This window comes from Alternaria atra, assembly GCF_907166805.1.
Source record: "Alternaria atra isolate CS162 genome assembly, contig: 21, whole genome shotgun sequence".
Lineage (NCBI taxonomy): Eukaryota > Fungi > Ascomycota > Dothideomycetes > Pleosporales > Pleosporaceae > Alternaria > Alternaria atra.
Window position 1 is genome coordinate 3692186 of NW_025091319.1, and position 15424 is coordinate 3707609.

General features: G+C 53.2%; 6 protein-coding genes across 6 annotated transcripts; 3 read left to right on the forward strand and 3 right to left on the reverse strand.

Annotated features, from left to right (window-relative positions):
* Nucleotides 1-259: 259 nt before the first annotated feature.
* ALTATR162_LOCUS1655 (uncharacterized protein) lies at nucleotides 260-2011 on the forward strand (the record flags this gene model as incomplete). The annotated part of the gene is made up of 1 exon (XM_043309253.1): nucleotides 260-2011. One exon carries the CDS (start codon nucleotides 260-262, stop codon nucleotides 2009-2011), a length of 1752 nt encoding a protein of 583 aa, XP_043165188.1.
* Nucleotides 2012-3366: 1355 nt separating this feature from the next.
* ALTATR162_LOCUS1656 (uncharacterized protein) lies at nucleotides 3367-4826 on the reverse strand (the record flags this gene model as incomplete). The annotated part of the gene is made up of 3 exons (XM_043309254.1): nucleotides 3367-4311; nucleotides 4360-4491; nucleotides 4548-4826. 3 exons carry the CDS (start codon nucleotides 4824-4826, stop codon nucleotides 3367-3369), a joined length of 1356 nt encoding a protein of 451 aa, XP_043165189.1.
* Nucleotides 4827-5363: 537 nt separating this feature from the next.
* ALTATR162_LOCUS1657 (uncharacterized protein) lies at nucleotides 5364-6546 on the reverse strand (the record flags this gene model as incomplete). The annotated part of the gene is made up of 3 exons (XM_043309255.1): nucleotides 5364-5604; nucleotides 5652-6376; nucleotides 6430-6546. The coding sequence occupies 3 exons, from the start codon at nucleotides 6544-6546 to the stop codon at nucleotides 5364-5366; spliced, it is 1083 nt and encodes a 360-aa protein (XP_043165190.1).
* Nucleotides 6547-7267: 721 nt separating this feature from the next.
* ALTATR162_LOCUS1658 (uncharacterized protein) lies at nucleotides 7268-7810 on the forward strand (the record flags this gene model as incomplete). The annotated part of the gene is made up of 2 exons (XM_043309256.1): nucleotides 7268-7617; nucleotides 7669-7810. 2 exons carry the CDS (start codon nucleotides 7268-7270, stop codon nucleotides 7808-7810), a joined length of 492 nt encoding a protein of 163 aa, XP_043165191.1.
* Nucleotides 7811-8493: 683 nt separating this feature from the next.
* Nucleotides 8494-9741, reverse strand: ALTATR162_LOCUS1659 (uncharacterized protein; the record flags this gene model as incomplete). The annotated part of the gene is made up of 1 exon (XM_043309257.1): nucleotides 8494-9741. One exon carries the CDS (start codon nucleotides 9739-9741, stop codon nucleotides 8494-8496), a length of 1248 nt encoding a protein of 415 aa, XP_043165192.1.
* A 382-nt stretch (nucleotides 9742-10123) lies between these two features.
* ALTATR162_LOCUS1660 (uncharacterized protein) lies at nucleotides 10124-12309 on the forward strand (the record flags this gene model as incomplete). The annotated part of the gene is made up of 2 exons (XM_043309258.1): nucleotides 10124-12136; nucleotides 12187-12309. The coding sequence occupies 2 exons, from the start codon at nucleotides 10124-10126 to the stop codon at nucleotides 12307-12309; spliced, it is 2136 nt and encodes a 711-aa protein (XP_043165193.1).
* Between the last annotated feature and the right edge of the window lie 3115 nt (nucleotides 12310-15424).

Sequence of the window (15424 nt, forward strand, 5' to 3'; positions counted from 1 at the left end):
GGGTGTCGCGGGGTGCGGTGATGTTCAAATGCGGTCGGTTCCTCGATGATTGTTTTCCTTGTATGTGTCCTTCACTCTATCATATACCGTTTTGAGTAGTGCACGCAATCCAATGCAAACACAAACCTCTCCACGTCTACCCGGCGTCCACCTCCTGAAACTTGACTCTACCGGGCCTGAATACTCTCGCTGGCGACGTAGCGTCAAATTCGCGCTTGAAATGAAAGATACCTGGAATTACTGTAATGGCGCTTTAGCTATGCCTATGCCGGGTCCAAGGCTAGCTTCGACCATCTCCGTAAGGGAGACGAAAGACATGCAACCGAGCCTGCTCGAAGAGCGGAGATCATGGGTACGGCGAGGTCGAGAGGTCAAGCTCGACATCTTTCTCTCGCTGGCAGAGGAAGTGATGCTGGAACTGTTTGAAGTCGGGCCACCGTTACCTCCGTCCAACTACAGCTCGCAGGAGATACTACAGGCGCTGGATGAGCGATTCACCGTGTTCAACTTTTCTGGATACCACCACGCGTTCTGCCACTTCCTGAACTTGCACATCGATCAATATGCAAGCATCGAAGATTTCAACAGCGAGTTCACAACGGTACTGGAAGATCTGACCGATTACGGTCATCCACTTTCTAATACCCAAGCATGTTCCGCCTACTTTTCAAAGCTCCGATGCACCCAGAATCCATGGGTCGCAAAGAAATTGGATGAATGGGACACACTGCCAGCAGTACCTGATATCTACGAGCTTATGCGAGAATCACTGCCATGGGCATGCATTCGACCACTGCGCAAGTCGTCTCAAAGCCTTCCTGCACCACCGATATCAGAAGATCACCTAGGAGATACTTGGAGTCATCTCCACAGCGAAATACCGGGGCTTTCGGATAGTAAAACTGCATCATCCGACGGCTCTCACTCAAGGCAGCTCTCTAAACAAGTAACTCATTCTCAGATGATCGATGGGCAGGTCTCAAACGAGGATATCGAACTCGACCCACAGGACTTGCGTGAAGCAATCGAGAAGCTTCTCACCTCTGCCGAAGCTGAGCATTCCAGCTTGAAGATTGATGCACTAGCAACATCAGTATGCGCCACCCCAGACTGGTTGAACGCACAGCAGAAGGTTGCCCCGAGGACACTGTCAATACCAGGACCACCGCCTCCTACTGCGTCGCGGGCTCTTCACAAAACTTCCACCACACGCGCACGATCCGCATCCCCGCGTCTTCCATCCAATTTGTCTAGAAGCTTGTCACAAGCAAGTCTGACAGTACCAACAACGATGACACGTCCACACACAGTAGATATACCACATAACATAGCCAGGTCATCCCAAAGTCTCCCACCAGTACGGTCAAGAACACCAACATATCCACCGCCCCCACTGTCAGACCACCCAGCTTTTCGAGACAACCCCTTTCTTCTAACAGAGCAGGCTCAAAGAGACTTAGTTTCCACAGACTACTTCAGCAGACCACAACCAGAACGCAGAGATACTGTACAACCTCATTCCACAGCACTGTATTCGCCGTACCAGCAATCCGTCTATTCGTCAAGCAACAGCAGTGCAATGAGCTTGCCACTGCAAGGAACCAGCGAGTCATCATGGTGCTACACAAAGGATGACGGAGAAGACATCCAAGACCGCTCCATACCACTCATCACGTCGTCTATGTTCCTCCAACGTCGGAACCCAGACATTACCACCCAGCAAAGCAAGGCATCTCTACAATCCTCAGCCGCGGACATTGCTGCTCTACCATCCTTTACCTCAGATTTGGGCAACTTGATCCCGCCGCTACCAAAAAGGAACATCCTGCGTAAAGCGTCATCTAGTATGGACATACTAAAACGGCTTAGTGGGGACAGCCTCCTCGAGTCGAGCGACGAAGTACGGGAACGCGAGGAGAAGAAGAATAAGAGGGAGAAAGAAAGGAAGGGTACCAGCTGGAATATTGGGGTTAATATTGCGAGGTTCACACATAGTAAGGGTGTTAAGTAGGCGAATGTACTTGCAAGGCTTTGGAGAACGCGATGAAGGTCATGAGAATGTCGAAAAAGGTGCTCGGCCAGTTTGTACAGAAACGAGGAACGGTAGTTACTGTAATAAAACTCTCATATCTCTACCTTGGTACTACTCTTTTGTGTAATTGCTCGTCTGATTCGTCTGGCACTGCGTACACAACCTCGAATGCTTATCTTTGGTCTCCGTACATTGAGATGCGAGGTAGTTCAACGCAGCACTTGCACTTAGTCTCCTCTAGAACAGCTGCACACCTTTTTTCCTTCATGTCATGCATAGCCACTCATAATTTAGTATCGCTATCAATAGCAACATCCTCGTTGTCCTACTGCAAATTCAATTATATACCAATTTCCATTCTTGCCATGCATCCAATTTGTCCTTGAACCGTTCAAGCAGAACACGTCTCAACTTCGTGTATTCGCAATCCACAAAAGGGTGAAGAGACTTCGATACCGCCGGCTGAGCCGTTGTGGTTGTTCGTTCGATGAAGTTGAGTGGCTACTCGGGTTCGTTGTAGGAGTTGTTCATTGTCCAAGGCGAAGAGATGGATGTCGATGTTCATATCCTTGATGCGTGTATCACTGTTGTTGTGCTTCGTTGGAGGGCCTCATGATATCGCCTTGCCACACGAAATGTCGGGGAAATGGTAAGTGCTTGTGCTACTAGACATATTGGTCCCTCTGTAGGGTTTGTATAGCGGGATTGTGAAGCTTTCGTGTTACTAGCAAGAGCGACCCTGATCTACAATAGAACGCGGTCACAGCTCAAAAAGGAAACCCTGGGAATTTTGTCCTCGTAGGATTAGGGTAGGAGCTCTGGCTTGGTAGTTTCGAGCTATTGCGAGGTACTTCAGACTGTGGGCACGGAGTATGATGCAGCGATAATCTGTGATTGGTTCTGCATACTAGCTATTTTCCTGCCGTTTGTCGGGATTTAGATTAGTTATTTGGTTTGTTGTTGGGTGATGTGTATGAGCTGTACACTCTGTGTTGATGTAACTGTGCTACTATGACTACCACGTTGCAAGCCATAGTAAATACTACAGACGCGTATATACGCGTTGATCAACCGAAGAGCTATTATCTATGGGTGTTCACTAGGGCGATGTGCGTACATAGTCCATTCGCGCAGTTGCTCAAGTGGAACGGGACCTCTGCATTATGTTAAAGCCTTAGAGAACGAAGTCAAGGCTCCGAATGAGGTGAGGATTTAGTCTATGCTAGCTCTTCTATCTCGTATATTCGTAACACATTCCTGGTTTCGGCCTTGTCCTGGCTAGTAGACCCCTGTAGAGTCTTTACGAGATGCTATATCCCTTGAACGCCACGACTCTACTGTGTCTCCCGCACGACCTTGTCAACAGCCTTGGCAAAGTAGTCAATGTTGTGCGTGTTCAGACCAGCCATGGAGATACGACCGTTCTTGGTCATGTATACATGCGAGTCTTCCCGAATCTTCAGCACCTGCTGTTCTGTCAAGCCGGTGAAGCTGAACATGCCGATCTGCTCTGTAATATGGTTCCATGTGCCTGGTGTGCCCATCTCCTCGAGCTTGCTGCGAAGCGCCTTGCGCATCTCCTTTATACGACCGGACATTGTACGAAGGTTGTCTTCCCACTCAGCGAAGAGCTGGGGGTCGTTGAGGATGGTCGAGGCGATGCGGGCGCCGTAGGCGGGAGGATTTGAGATCTCAGAGCGCTGGAGGATGGCGAGCTGTGAGGCGATGCGTTTGATGGTGTTCTCGGCATCGGATGAGGGGGAGGTGACGAAGTGGAAGCAGCCTGCTCGCTCGCCGTACAGGCCAAAGTTCTTCGCGTACGACTGGGCAATGCAGAGCTCGAAGCCTTGCTCGACAAAGTAGCGGATCGCCCAGCCGTCGGTTGCGAGGTCGCCTGAAGCGAAGCCCTGGTATGCTGTGTCGAAGAAGGGGAAGTGCTTCTTCGACTTGATCACCTCGGCAATCTTCTTCCACTGCTCCTGTGTAGCGTCGACACCGGTGGGGTTGTGGGCACAAGCATGCAGTACGATGATACTGCCCTCGGCAGCATCCTGCAGAGCTCCGATCATGCCATCAAAGTCGAGACCCTTGGTCTTCTTGGAGAAGTAGGGGTATGTCTTGTATTCGAGGCCGACATTGGAGAAGATCTGGAAGTGGTTCGCCCATGTCGGGTCTGAGAAGTAGACGGTTCGCTGGCTCTTGGTCTTGTAGAACTTGGCGAGGAAGAGGGCGCCCAAGTGGACAGCACCGGTACCGGAGATGGTCTGCAAGCTGGCGACCTGTGTGGTGTGAGCTCAAGTCATGACGTGGTGGAGTGATATCCTCACCCGCTTCTCTTTGATGGCGGGGCTGTCACCACCGAGCACCAGCTTCTGGGAAGCGGTTGTGAACTCTGCGAGACCAGCGATGGGTAGGTACTCGTGGTTGAGGTTGGGGTCGTCGCGGAGTCTGTCGTCGGCCTGTGCATTGTCAGCTCATGTTGAACAAGGATATGAGGAAGGCGCGGTGGGCGTACCTTCTTAACGACGGGCAGAATCCAGGGCTTTGCATTGTCGTCTCGGTAAGCTCCAATGCCCAGGTCGACTTTCTGGGGGTCCTCATCGCGGCGGAAGGCAGCCATCAGCCCGAACAGCGGGTCTTCAGGCGCCTGGGGGACGACATTCGCGTCGAAAGCGGTAGCAGCCATTGGTTCGATGTGTGAGGATATCTGGGAGAGTCGGGTCGTGGAAGAAGTCTGGGTGGAAGTAGTGGAAGGAGACGAGGTGAGTGGCTTGGGGACAGGTGAGTCTGGCATGATGAGTACGCCGTATGAGCTCTCCCACGTTTACGTTTCACCGCTGCCGCCGCTTAATCAAGGGAAGCCGCGTCCAGCCCGCGCTAAACCCCGCAGTTTGCTTTTGAAGATGCGATGCGGAGAACCGGGAGGCCGGCTCGAGACGATGGAACAAGAGTTGGCTGACATGGTGACGGCACTCAGCCAGCGCATTATATAGAGTTGAAGCTCGGAAGGTCTGCCGTAGGGTCGTGTGAGCAAGCAAGCCGAGGCACAAGCTGCCGCTTCCGCAATCATGCCGGCCAAACCACCCTTCTCACATGCAGGGCCTTTGCCATCATAATGCTTCGTCGATGAGTAAACTTGCTGCCGCGTAGCGGGCCATGAACGGTAGTGGGTCTGCATAGCTGCTGGTTCAAGTATGCCGACCCCACATGGCTGTCATTGCTGCTTCTGGAAATTTGGTCCACTCAGAGCACACGGGATACTAACAGACGTAGCGCGATATATTCACATGTTGGCTAGCTACCCAGATCACCACGCCATCTTGTTCCACGCTTAAATGAACAAGTCCCACAAGACAAGTGTCGTGCAGAATATGCTTGTAGCCCAGAACAGCTTCTGCGCCGTACTGCCCCGCTCCGTCGCACGCTTGAGCTCCTTGTTTCCACTCCCAACATTCTCCGTCGTATTGAACGAGTCCTCGATGAGCTGGTTGATGTGTGTCTCCTGCATGCTGAGGTTAGATGCGAGCGTCGAGTGTAGTTCCGAGATGTCCATGAGCGACTTTTCCGTTGCACTGCCCGTGTCAGTAGCTGTTCGAGACGAGCATTTCGCAGCACGTACCGGACTTTGTCGAGCTGGTCCTCGTACTGCTTGAGCATGTCCTGGTTCTCCTGCGCAAACAGCTGGAGCTGCTCTGGGTCCAACTGCTTCTCAATCGCCGCGCTCGACTCGTCCGGGTTGTACGTCGACTTGGCTCGATAATCTCCAGACTCGCTTCCTGCATTGTGGCTACCGTTGATACCACCATAGTCGCTGCTGCCTGGCCCTGTAGTCCTCGCCTTGTATAACACGCTCTTGCTCTTCTCCACCTCGCGCATGTGCCTAATCTCCATCATGTCGGTCTGGAACAGGACACACTGCTCCAGCTGCAAATCCAACGTCCATATTATGCCCCTTCTATGCTCCTTGATCGTGTTCGCCTTGGCCTCCTCAATCTCCTCCTCGACGCTCTTCGCTGTGATCGCCCCGCCGGCTGCCCATCGTCCAAGTGCACCGAGGCCCTGCTTTGCGCGCTTCTTGAGGGCGACCTGCGTCTGCGTCTCCTGCCGCACCTGCTCGGCAGCTCCTAGCTTTTCAATGGCATCTTTCAGCTGGTGTATCGATAGTTTTGCCTGAGCATCGATCTCGTTGCGCTGTGAGTCGCTAAGGTACTTGGCATCTTTGTCTGCAGAGACGGATGATGCGCCTGTTCGTGCGTATTGCTTCCGGCGCGGAGCATGTGCGGTCGAGAGATAGCTTTGCCGTATCGACTTCAAGTCTGCATGTAGCTTTGCAATGTGCCGTCGCTGTGCCAGTTAGCTTTCACCTTGGCCAGGTCCAGGCGCGCAACGTGGCCTACAATGCGGTATGCCTCTCTCACAAAGCCGTCGAGGGCCTCGACGCGAAACACAGGAGGCTCAATCGGACGCGCATCGTGCTTCGCGAGCACCTGATTGAATATCGGCGTGATGTCCATTGTGTTGGGGTGCAGTCAACTTGCTCATGTGGAATGACGATGCTCCCCGCGGGAGTGTCATGCTGGTCTTTCGCTTCCCAGCCAATGACGCACGCACCCGATCGGACGTCCAGAACATGACTATGTTGCCGATCACGAGCATCTTCCGAGCAGCCAAAGGCTCACCTGGTGCTCGGGATCCTGAGTACCATCACTAAATCGAATCCAATCTTACGACACAAACAACTCGACACAAGACTACATGTTGCGTACTACCAACGGAGACATCTGACACTCGCCCCGCAAACATCGCTTTGTCTTCAATATTAGTCCTTCACTATGTGGCTCCATCTATTGGTCGTACCACCCAACGCCTGGAGCTCAGCTTATACCAAGGCCCGCCCAATGGCGCCTTCAGCCGCAAGGCCACCTTGATTGAACCTCGCGGACTGGCCATGTTCTGTTTGTACGGCCACACTTCACCAATTCCTCTTGTCCTGCGCAGGATACCCCAGTGAATGACTGTTTTGCTATCGTTCGTTTACCCTGTCTGTTCCTTTTAAGCATATACTCCTCCAACCTCTACTACTTCTTTCTTCTCCTCCCTACACCCAAACAAATATCAAGTGCTCAGGTCAACTTGATACTACCTTGTCGGTGGGATCAACGATCACAACACTTCCTAGCCTCATTATCAATACCAACTCCCATTTCTCCCTACAATCAGAATCACACGCTCGAGATGCTTTTCTCAATCATCCTCTCGGCAGTGTTTGTCACTGCTGCCATGACCGCACCTGCCAGCCTTGACGGCCGTGGCGATGAAGACTGCGTCCCTATCTCTTACACTATTTCAAACTACAAGCTAGTCACTTCTCCCACCTCTGGAAGCGTCGACTTCACTTTCAAATCTTTCTTCCCCATGGCCAACGTTGACGACCCCGTTCAGGCCGGCGCTCATTGCAGTGGCTCCGGTGCCTCTGTCCCCAACAACAACGAGTGTCAGGTCTCCAACCGTCGTCTTCTCTTCGACCTCCGTGGACCTCAAGACCAGGCCTACTACCAGATCAGCCATTCCTGGACCTGCTTTGGGTAAGTTTACTACTGTCGTTACTTTAGGCACAATAATTAATACAACAATAGCAACCAGTGGATGTCTGGCAACGCAGTAAAGGTCGACTCACTAGACTGCCACAACGAGGGTGATGAGCGCGTCTGCACCAGTGGACCCCAAACCTTTGCTCCTCAGAACGTGCGCAAGATCTGCAATTTGCCTCAGTGCTAGATGGCTTCAACTAGCTTCTCATATTTTCCAAGTTAAGCCACAGCTCCATCTTTGGGAGGGATTACTTCCTGCAAGGAAAATCAACGACTTTGGGTTTTCATGGGAATAGGTCGGCTTTTTTATGACTTTGGCTTTCTTTTCTGGACTTTCCTCTGCTCTCATTTGTATTAATCTGGGCATAGTATCACTCTCATTCACATCAGCGTGGTATGATATGCCTGAATACTTGTTTGTGTGGTGGTTTTGCCGTCCGAGTACAAGAGGTCGACCGTGTTTGTTTTCCCACATGTGGAAGAAGCTAGGCGAATGTAGATGTGATAGGTATGTAGCAAATATTGCTTATCGCTTTTTCCTTGCCGCCTCTTGCGCCACAAGTTGCGGCGCTTGCATAGATAGGATTATAAAGAAATTATACTAACAAGAATTTGAGTAACGTTCTTGATTCGTCAAGTTCTGACGCATGTGCAACTGGTTGCTACATGAGGGTTCGAGTAGATGAAGAGAATATGCATGAAAACATCGTACCTACTACGTGGTAGTAGGTCATGTCTAGTCCTTTATTATAGAAGTGTCTATATGAAAGATGGGTATAACGCAGAGAAGCAAACTTCGTTTAGCCATAAAAAGCTCGGTACAGTGTCCTAATGCTGCATGTTCTAAGACAGCGTAGCTGACTACTCACCTCATCCAGCAGCGCGCAACTGCTCCATGTTCTTAACTAGATTCCTGCGTTTGACATTGATACTGGACAGGGTTGCAGCTTCACCCCCGTTGGCTGCAGCTCGCTCGAAGAACGCTTGCGCTGCTAGTAGCTCTTGATGCGCCTTTGCAAGTCGTTTCAGCTGGCCTGGAACTGAACTTGAGTATGTAGATGGATCCACGTCACAGTCCTCATCTGAGCCCAGTTTTCCCATGGTGAGATCACCTATCCATAAGGCGACATTGCCGCGGAGTTCCAAAAGACTTGGTTGTCTGTCAAAGGGTGGTGACATGATGACCTGATCGAGGCGTTCTGCAATCTCCAGAGCTTGGGTGAGTTCCTCCATTTGGATCGCCTCTTCTTTCGCAGAGAAGTCGTCTGGCCCCTTACTAAAGTCACTATCAACAGACATACTTGGAGAAGAGCGCAATTGATTCGCGATGTCATCACGCAGCGCTATTTTTGCGCGCTTGCTCTTTTCGCAGACCTCGTAGATCCATAGTGAGAACATGGGTGGGTAGAATGTTCTCTCGTCAACAGCATGAGGCTGCAGCTTCCGGTTCGGGTGTTGTATGATCATACGATTATAATATTCACGAGCAAGCTCAAAGCCTTCTTCAGAGAATCTGTGCTCATTCAGTGCTTGTGGTCCGCGGCGCAGGGCTATTTCAGCACCAATGCCCCAACGTCCGTGGTTACGAGGATCCACAGGGCGCCCACCAGCAACCTGCGTCCGCAAGATCATGCCCCACGCTCTCCCCGCGCGCTCATAATCTCCCTTGAGCAGACAGCAATGCATCAGCGTGGACAAAGAATCTAGATGCGCTCTCTTCTGCGCCTCTGGTTGGCCTTGAACCGCACCAGTTTTGGAGGTGGCATTGACGGCGTAGAGGCGTGAAGGCGGCCTGGCCATTTCCTCTTGGACTTTAGCAGGTGCATGATGTGGTTTGGATACGCTCACAGGCGCATGAGGGAAGGGTGCTGGAGGGACTTCGTTCTCTTGGCTGGGCAATAGGCCTGCGACACGCAGCTGAGCTATTCCGGGCGCGGTAGACGAGGCGTACGATTGGACTATGGCGTCTGGCTGCGTTTCGTCCTCTCCCTCTAGGTCGAAAGGTGATTCATCTTCCTTCCTTTTATCTTTATTTCTTCTCGACTTGCGGAACTGACTCGCGCGCAACGAGCGTGTCCTGTTCTGCTCATCGCGCAGCTGCGTGGTGAAGTGCTGCATGTCTGGTGATGACGCAGGACTGCACGCTCATGCGGCTGTCTGAGCTGCAACGGCCCCTGCTTAGAGGCCCGAGACGCAGCGGTGAGGCTATGCAGCGGTAGCGGCCACGCACACACTGAGGGGAGGGAAGGGGAAATTGGAGTTTGTAGAATAAAGGTGCGGCGAGCAGTTTCAGTAATAGACTCGAGGCAAGAGCAACAGACGGCGGTAGCTCCATGCCGTTAGCGCCGTGACTGATGGGGAAGGCTCGGCTGCGCCATACATCACCGCCCTGCCGCCGCCGGACCTCGTTGCTCTGACCGAAGACACATCGACCCGAGGACACCCTCTCCGACCGTTTCTATTCTCGAGGCGCGCCTTCCTCGCCGGACGGCCTCACAACATGGGCCAGGCAAACTCGACGGGCGCTGCGGATGCGCAAACACGGCGGCGATCGCGCCCGCTGTCATGGGCGCCTGGGTTATTGGCCTCGTCCCAGCCTGCCAACGACACGGTGCCAGAGTTGCTGCAGAGAGCCCCGGACACGCCCTCACGACCCCGATCCAGTACTACGAGACTCTCCAACCGCCTCTCCTCTCACTTTGGGCGCCACGATGCTGGCCCGTCAGCGCCCGAAGATGCCCCGATGCCCAGTCGCTCGCGGTCGCGGCTGCACCGGGCACGCTCTTCGCTCAGCTCCATGACGGGCTTGCTGTCTAGACGGCCGCCGCTGCCTGCCCGCAATACCGAGCCCACGACCGGCTTCGCTGCACCCAGTACACCCAACAACAATAACAACACCACGCCAAGCCGCTCCGCTTTGAGACATACCACAAGCGATCGAGGGCCCTTCCTTCCCCGTGTACAGGTACCGGAATTAGGACTAGACTTTGACCAGCTGCTGCGGACCAACTCACATGCCGAGCGGCCAGACGGACACAGACCGCGACCGCTGGTTCCTTTGAGCCCATTGCGACGGGATGGACGGTCCCTCGGCATCATTCCCTCGCAGCGGCGACTACGCAACATGATAGGACACCCGCGGAGGAGACGATCGCTCTGGCAGGATGGAGAGAACATGGACAATGTCCAGCAGCTGAGGCAGGGCGAAGATCAGGCCGACGTGCTGTCAAGACTGCTATCGCTGGCTGCAGCTGCCACGGCAGCCTCTCTGGTCGGCGACGACAACCAAGCTGCAACCCGAGACGGCACATTCGATACCTTCCTACAGTCACTTCAGAACGGCAGCATAGCATCAGCGCTCCGGGGCAACGAGGAGGGGCAAGGTGGCGATACCCCCGGAGCCGCACAGGCACCCCTCAATTTCTTCAGGATGTTCAGGTTCGGCACCAGCACCGACAACGGAACCAACGACACTGGTGGGCGCCGTGGCAGTGCATCAGGGAACGGCGGAGCAGAAGGCGAGGAAGATGGGGAAGGCAGGATGGTGCCCATCATTATTGTAGGCATCAGATCTATACAGCCGGGAAGTGGCACTGGTCAAGAAGATGCGAGCATACCGCCCTTCCTCGACGCCCTCTCTAGTTTCCCCACACCTCCCACGTCACCGGGCGATGCCAACGCAAACATTTTGCAACCGCCGCAAAACGGAACCCGCTTCAGCCACAGACGGCGAGCCTCGATGGGCGGCTTCAACTTTCCTTCGAACTACGACAGCCAAAGGCATCACCGCGGCTCGACACAAGAGCGCCCTCGTCCATGGTCATCCCTCACAGACTCTCCTCCAGGACCGCTTCCTCCACCCTCCACACCTGCTACGACGCTGAACTTCTCAGCCGGCCCATCAGGCGCAACGACGCCGGCGACGTCTACCTCCCCGCCTTCACCGACCACACAATCCTCAGCACCCTCACGGCGGAACAGCTTCGTCCGCAGAGCTGCCGGATCGACTCTCGAGCCCACTGCAGAAGAGCCACAAACCCATACGCGTAATGCTCGGCCACGGCGCTTGAGCGAGTCAGATTTCACAAGATATGGCTCAGGCGCACCTCGTAGAAGAGGCGTCGTGGAGCCAGATAACAATCCTGGGGAGGGTTCGCGGAGCTGGATCATCTATGTGCTGGGTGGAAGCTATCCTGAGAACCACCCGATTCTTACCACTCCCAGTCTGTTCACCGACTCGCCCACTTACGAAGATATGATGTTGCTTTCATCTATACTCGGTCCCGCCAAACCCCCAGTTGCGAGTGAAGAGGACGTGGCTTCGGCTCCAGGCCTCTTCAGGATACGCGGTGATGCTGGTGCTCTTGTAGCTGAAGCTGTTGTGGGTGCGGAGACAATTAACCTTGTTGCGGGTGCGCGCTGTCTCGTCTGCCTATGCGATTTCGAAGTGGACGAGGAGGCGCGGAAGCTGATCAAGTGCGAACACATGTTCCACAAGATCTGCATTGATCAGGTGAGTTACTATCCTCGATTCGTGGGATCGCGCGTGCTGACTTATTCTAGTGGTTGACGACTGGACGCAACTCATGTCCGCTCTGCAGAGGTGAGGGCGTACATGAAACGGTTAAAGAATCCGATACCACCCAAGATGCCGCTACGCCTTCTGTGCCGCAAGCAGCTGCTTGACCAAAACTCACTTGCAGCAGGCCAGGTTTGGTTCTTCACCGCGAGGGCTTCACTCAATTCTTCACATATACCCCTTTCTTATATGATTGGCTACTCTACCCGACTTATTGGATACGAAGGATTATCGTATCAGGCTGTTTTCTATATTTCGTACAAACTGGAGCGTTCATGGCGTCCGCAATCTATCACTTGGATCTTGGCATATTTGGCATTACGGCATCTCAGGGAAAAAGGGATGGGATTTCGATTACTTTCCTAGCGGGCAGCATCTCAATGACTTGCTACGAATCTCTCACTGTATATGCGGTAGGAGGAGATGGGGGAAGTGATCTAGCTTCTGAAGCTATATCAGGCAGTTGTGACGAACTGCTGCGCTTGTGCTCAAGACAGCCGGGCAAGCAGCAATAATGACAAAGAACGTTGTTTCGGCACATTACTTTTCCGAGTTGCGTCTCCCACAGATGCATATATAGGGATGCATAATCCTTCACATAGGTCTGCATCATGCTATGCTTCACGTACCTCGGTGGCTTAGTTGAGGTGATATAGATGCCCATCAACCGCCTGGGTGCGACGAGTCGCCCAAACGTTACGGAACGCGTCGTGCCGGCCAATATTCGGTCTTAGTAACCCGAGATGTCTGAATCATTTCACCTCACGGTCAGACGGATTGGTGTGTACTAGGCCAGCGTATAGATATACGGCGGAACGTTTACGGGAAACGACGAAGAAGCACAGGACGAGTCTTCGTTCTGGAACGTGTGGTGCTGACCCGACCTGCATCGTAGGAGTAATGATTGCCGGGGCGGGCGGCCGCCACAACCGTAGTAATCATACGATGTCGGTGAACTGACCAGAGGGAGGTCCACACATATGTATATCAGTGCACACACCTTTGGCTGATGGCCCACGCCTTCTTACTGGCAGCCGCCATATTCACGGTAGTTAGCGTCCGGGTATTTCTGATTAGGGCGTAGACTGGTGATGGTCTCCTTGTCGCTGCCTCCGCGGAGCGCTGAAGGAGTTATGATGAGTGAACAGCTTCGCTTGATATAGCTTGATATAGGCTGTGTGGAGACTGGGTTGGAGATGGATGGGTACAGAAACCGAAAATGGCGTGCGCCTTGATCTCGGGACAGTGGGAGTCGTTGGTGATCGTACTGGATATGCGCGCTGGAATTTGGAATCCGGATGTGTGCCTAGTTTCGTTATCGCGCGGCATGTGTGTGGCTGCGGCGGAATTGCAGACCCTGCATATCGTGGAGTATGGAATGTATACACGTTAGGCGGGCCTCCATCTGACGACCTTTGCGATCTGTCACCCAGTTCAGAATTCACATTCTTAATGTCACCATCTATGAACAAGCTGTTCATTTGCTGCAGCTCGTATATACTAGATGAATAGACATGGGCCTATAGGTAAAGAAGAGGCAATAGTCACAAATGATTCTTGTGCAGACATAAGGATCATCCAAGATGGTGGTTGATGATTCAAGACCACTGCCCGACACAGGATGCACATTCGTCGCGTTACGTCAGGGTACACTCCTAGGTCATCCTGGCAGCATTCTACCAGTCGTTCTCCCAGCAAATCGGCGGATCCCAGTCAATACGAAGGGCGGACCGTTGCGTGATGTCGTGTCTAGATGGTCTTCCAAGCCGCCGCAAGCAGGTTATCTGTTCGCCATCTGAGGACGCTCACAGGTTGGTGTCCCAGGCAGCAGGCACCGATGGCCAAATCCCTAACGGTTGCGTGTCTAGGATCGCTAGTCCACCGAACAGCTCGGAGATGAGGTTTCCGTTTCAGGAAGAAACAACGTTTCTCGCTCTATACGGAAGGAACTATTGTAGCTCATGATCTCTTACAGCCTTGCGGATACTCCATAGCTACGCACAGGATTGTCCCTAGTCTAGGTAACCTAGGTCTTCACGTTTCACTCGGGGCCACTTAACAGTCGATTTGCATGATAAATACAAGTGGAGAAGATCGATAGTGTTTATCGAAGGCAGGTGGAAATGACGTTAATGCTGGGAACATGACACTGTAGGATTTCGCAGGGATAGACTGCAGTCACACATGATGCGTTTGGTAGTAGACTCTAGTTTTTCTAGGCTTACTCAAGGTCAGCAGTAGTTGTTCCTTGGTAGACAGACAGAGAGTACTATTGGAAGTGTTGTCGGCGACGTGCCAGAAAGCGTAGAATTCACGAGAGACTCTGCTGCAGAGAGGCTACGGAACGTTTCGAAGCCGGCTTACATATTATTCTTGTTTCATGCCGGATCTCTGGATCGTCTTCTTTTTTCGAAGTGAGCATAACCCTGCCAGCTTCACGTGGGTCCGTTGCCGTGGAATAGTGCATTTCGAAGTCGCACCTTCTGTGGTGAGTCGTCCCGTCTGAGCCTGCTCTTCCTCCAACGACGGCAAAAAAGCTCGACAGCCACCCCACCCCACCTCACTTTTTGCCGTAGCATCCAGCCCGCCATTCGCGGCATGCAAGACGCAAGCCACCGGCACATGCAGACCGCGATTGGCATGCCGTGGGCGGCTTTGGAGCTGCGGCAAGGTTTGCGACAATGGACTTCCAAGGTCGTACCAGACATTGCACAGCACATCTAGACCCCGTCGGTATATGGGCCTCTTCAGCTGCAAAGCAAATGAGATGTGGTGTCAATCATCTCGACATCCACCTAAAAAGGCCCGCCGCTCGCATGACGCACAGCAACTGCACGGTCGCGTCCCGCTCTTTCGCTCGCTCAAGGTCCACCAGTCAGCTGCTGCCGGATTCGCGATTACAGCCTCCGCCATCTACCATGCTGGTATAGGGCAGAACACGACATCAAACCTCTGTAAGGTCTCACTGTCTATCAGGGCCCTTGATGATATCAAATCCTGCCCCCGCCTTGGTTGAGTCTGCAGTTGCGGCGCACGGGCCAGACAGTCGTCTCCTGTTGGTCACTCCTGCATGGCACGACACAGAGACAGTTACCTCATAGTGCCTCCAAAGGAATCAGTCTGACAGTAGAGGAAACGCGTCTTCATGCCATGTGTCCCAAGTGCTGCTGGGCGACAAAGGGCAGATGAGACGATCCTGATCATGCCACTTAGCTCTGCATT